The following is a 3920-nucleotide window of genomic DNA, read 5'->3' as shown; positions in this document are numbered from 1 at the left end:
GTATGCACACCTTCTGTTAGTGGAAACATGTATAAGAGGTATTTCTGAAGGTATGTTTCCTCACTGTACAGTCGTGGACAAACAAAGACAACAATTTTGGTGATTGTGAGATGGGGACACTGCACAACCCTCAATATTACTTTTTATTGCAGAAACATGGATATTAGGACCCAACACTTTGATTTACACAAGCAGATTTTTCGAAATCAATGAAATGGGAAATTTTAGCCCAGAAATATTGGCCGGACCCTGAATGAACCCTTAAAATTATGAAAAATGGCGCAATCGACTCCTTTTTCAACTCTGTTTCTGATCCTGAAGTTTGGGGAAAATCTGATGAGCTGTTCTTGTCGAAAAAAATGATTTTAAGTCACCCAAAATGGCAACTCAGAATCTTCCCACCCCCACGGACCCTCAATGAACCCTGGCCTGTTGACCCCTGTGATACTGCCCAGAGGCCATAGTCAAACAATGGTATATAGCTAGATTTGGATATCTTACATAATTATTGATCTTTTACCATCTTGTCAGCAGTCTTGCCATCCTCTTGCACTACATGTAGTGCTTTGTATATCTGTACTTCCTACAGTATGCATAATCATGTTGGGCCAGCTGAGTATCTTGTAACTGCTCATTGCTCACTTATGGGTGTTGATCCCAGATCCACCCATTCTTGCCTCCTCCTTCCCTCTTGGCTTCAGCTATGTGAGAAGTTCAGAGTGAACACTTCACAATCCCGTTCCCCTCCCCACCTTCAACACATGCATATTATTAACTTCTGATCAGAATTACAATGTTTAGCAAGTGCCACTCAACTTTTAAATGATCACTGGCATTAGGAGCCTGTCAGGGGGGGTCCCAAGACCTGTTGAAGACCCCTACAAAACAACAAAAATTGTCAAAAATTTTGGCCAACCCAATCCCTTGTGGGAAAAACTTTGGAGGGGTGTTTTTGGACAGTTTCCCATCCTGAGTTCGAATCTGAAGTCAGATTGTCAAAATATTCATTTCTTCCCAAGCTACTGAAATTGTTGTCTTTGTTTGTCCACGACTGTATCATACTGGGTACATATGCATGGCACCTATTGCAAGGCTTGCTTGCAGGGTCTTGTGCTGTGTGAAAGCTGCGACAATTTTTGAGGGGAATGTTGCAGCTTTCACACAAAGTACAGGGTCTACCGTTGAGGAAGGGAGATCAATTACTTAAGCATGGCAAGCTGGCATTCCTGAAATGGAAAGCCTTAATTAAATCTGCGCATGAGGCAGAATATATTTTGGTGACTTACAAAATGTGTGTGGGGCTAAAAGAATATGTTGGTGGAGTGAATAATATTTTGAAATGTTTGAGTGGGCTACAACAGTGTTTGAGCAGGCTACAAAAGTGTTTGAGCGGGCTACAAAGTGTTTGAGCAGACTACAAAAGTGTTTGAGCGGGCCAGAAAAATGTTGGCAGATTAACAGAAACATATTATAGGTACAATATTTCAAATTCAAAATGTAGGTGGATTTTTTACCCACTTGGTCAAGCATACCCCCTTGGGTCCATGCAGGACAAGTTACATTGTCCAAAATCGGATATGAGTTTAAAAAAGTCCTCCACCTTGGTGTCATCCCACATATTGACGGCCGTTAAATATTCTTCATGCTTGTATAAATTAACGTTCAATTGAAATGGACTGTAGTGGGCCATGCGGCTTGCCGCCCTGTGTTATTCATGGGAACCTTCCTTTTTAGGGAATGTCACATGCAGACCCTTGTCCAAGATTGCGGATTTGAGGCCCAAAAGATAGTGGATTTGAGGTCCGTTTTGGCGACTTTTTGTGGACAAGAAATGGCATGAGCTTCCCGGGGCCTATCTCATTATTGATAACCTAGGTCAGTCCATCTATTAAGTCATTAACAGATCACGCCAGATGACGACATCCAAGACGAACTCTGAAGCTCACTCGACGTCCAAACACGCCTCTTATACGGCCTCATACACACCTGATGGATAGTCACAGCCTGCAGCCTCTCTAAAATGGTTCGTCCCCCTTCCTCCCCCCACTCATCTCACCCTCCAACCATCTAACCTCCACCCAGCTCGAAAAATACAAACGAGCCGACTTTGGTTGCTGCCCACGCGTCCTCTGCCTCCAACAACCCCTCCTCCCCATAGGCCTAACTGACATCCCCTATGAAAAATCCATAAAACTCTAATGCAGCCACTGCGAAGACCTCTACTCACCCAAATCATCCTGACATGGCTCCATCGATGGCGCGTATTTCGGAACCACCTTCCCCCATCTACTCTTCCTCATCTATCCAACCTTGATCCCCCCCGGAAAGCGGTCCGGTGGAGTTGGGAAGGGATGCGGCAGGCGCAGGAGGGGCAGGCACACCGGATGGCGGGAGGACAAGGAGGAGGGTGAGGGAGGAACAGGTGGAGGTTAGTGCGGCTGAGGGGGGAGGCAAGGGGATTAATACGGCGAGTGCCGCGCTCAAGGCAGATCGGTATAAACGGAGGATATATGGATTCCAGGTTAATGAGATTGCCAAGTTGCAGAGGTGGCAGGAGGCCGTGCAGGATCGGTGAGTTGTGTTTGTTGGGTAGCATGATAGGAATGCTTACCCTTCCCAATAGGCAAGTGGGTCGACTTGAAGCACTCGAGGAGAGGATGCCATAATATGTCAATGTTTCCTCTTTTTTTTACCCTTCTTTCACAAACATGCAGGACCCCAGACTCCCATTCTAACCTGCTGTGTTAATGATTAATGGGGGCATGTACTCGAGCACCTCTTGCTTAATTGACCTGAATATCTTCAGCACTTGCTGGCTATTGGAAAGCTCAGTGCCAGATTTTGTTATACATTGCATCTGGGAGATCTGTCTGCCTGTCAACACCAAAACCCCTCTACATTCATACAGATGTAGCTGCTAATGGTAACTAGCATGAAATCCCATCCTTACCCCCTTATTCTTCCAAGGGATATGAAATAGATACTAACAGCTGCTGAAGAAGTCTCTAGGCAGTGAAGTTGCAAGTGTTGTATACTGTCCCCAGGGGATAGCTTAAGGTGATGCCAGTGGAATAGATAGGAACTGTTGAGGTTGGCAAATACATAAGCCAACACAGACCAGAATATCAAGTTGCTGAACACAAACTAAAAGACCTCCACCTCTGTTCTGATGACCAAGGCTTATGGATGGACTGAGGCTGCAAAATTAGTCTTTACAGAACTTTGAGCAGAAGGTGACAATTGGACCAGGAGGGCTAGACATAGAATGGATGACACCAACATTGTACTTACAACTAAAATCAGGTCATTCTTCCTATTCAACCTGTAATTTCTTCTCTGATAGTGTCAGCTACCTTAAACTTGTTGCACTAAGTACTACATTTAGGAGATATGAGTATTGCACAATTGAATGAGTCAAAGTAAAACAAAATTGAGTAAAGTACATTGAAACATTTCCAACATTCATCATCAGTATGATGAATTTTGTTCAGTTATGAAGTTACATCTCTGTATACTGTATTTTAGTTATGCATCAGAGTAGAGAGATGTGGAAAAATACCATAGGTTTGAAAAGACATGAGGAGTCATCAGGACTGAGCTGTGTTACCTCTCTTCTTATGAATTCCAAGTGACAGCTTGGGTTTAAAATTTGAGATTCTCTTGGCAATGTTGGAAAAGAGGTGACCTGGGAATATGAGCATCAAAAATATGGAAAAGCAAGTAGCAGCTCAACTAAATACCTTTCTTTTCAGAATGAATGATTGCATCATCCAGATTAGTGGTAGGTGGAACAGTAGCTGGAGCCCCTACCAGAACTCTGTTGCTGGCATGTGGAAATTCATTGTCCACATTTCCCTCCTCCATATCTTGGGTCACAGAAACTCCATGGCCTGTATTGTGAACTTGTTCTCTGCATCATC

General features: G+C 43.9%; 1 protein-coding gene across 1 annotated transcript; it reads left to right on the top strand.

Moving 5' to 3' along the window:
- Nucleotides 1–2747: 2747 nt before the first annotated feature.
- LACBIDRAFT_309339 (uncharacterized protein) lies at nt 2748–2994 on the top strand (the record flags this gene model as incomplete). The annotated part of the gene is made up of 1 exon (XM_001891122.1): nt 2748–2994. The coding sequence occupies one exon, from the start codon at nt 2748–2750 to the stop codon at nt 2919–2921; it is 174 nt and encodes a 57-aa protein (XP_001891157.1). The 3' UTR covers nt 2922–2994.
- Nucleotides 2995–3920: the final 926 nt, after the last annotated feature.

The sequence above is a fragment of the Laccaria bicolor genome, genomic scaffold, assembly GCF_000143565.1.
Source record: "Laccaria bicolor S238N-H82 LACBIscaffold_401 genomic scaffold, whole genome shotgun sequence".
NCBI classification, from domain to species: Eukaryota; Fungi; Basidiomycota; class Agaricomycetes; order Agaricales; family Hydnangiaceae; genus Laccaria; species Laccaria bicolor.
This window is presented reverse-complemented; position numbering and strand designations above follow the sequence as displayed.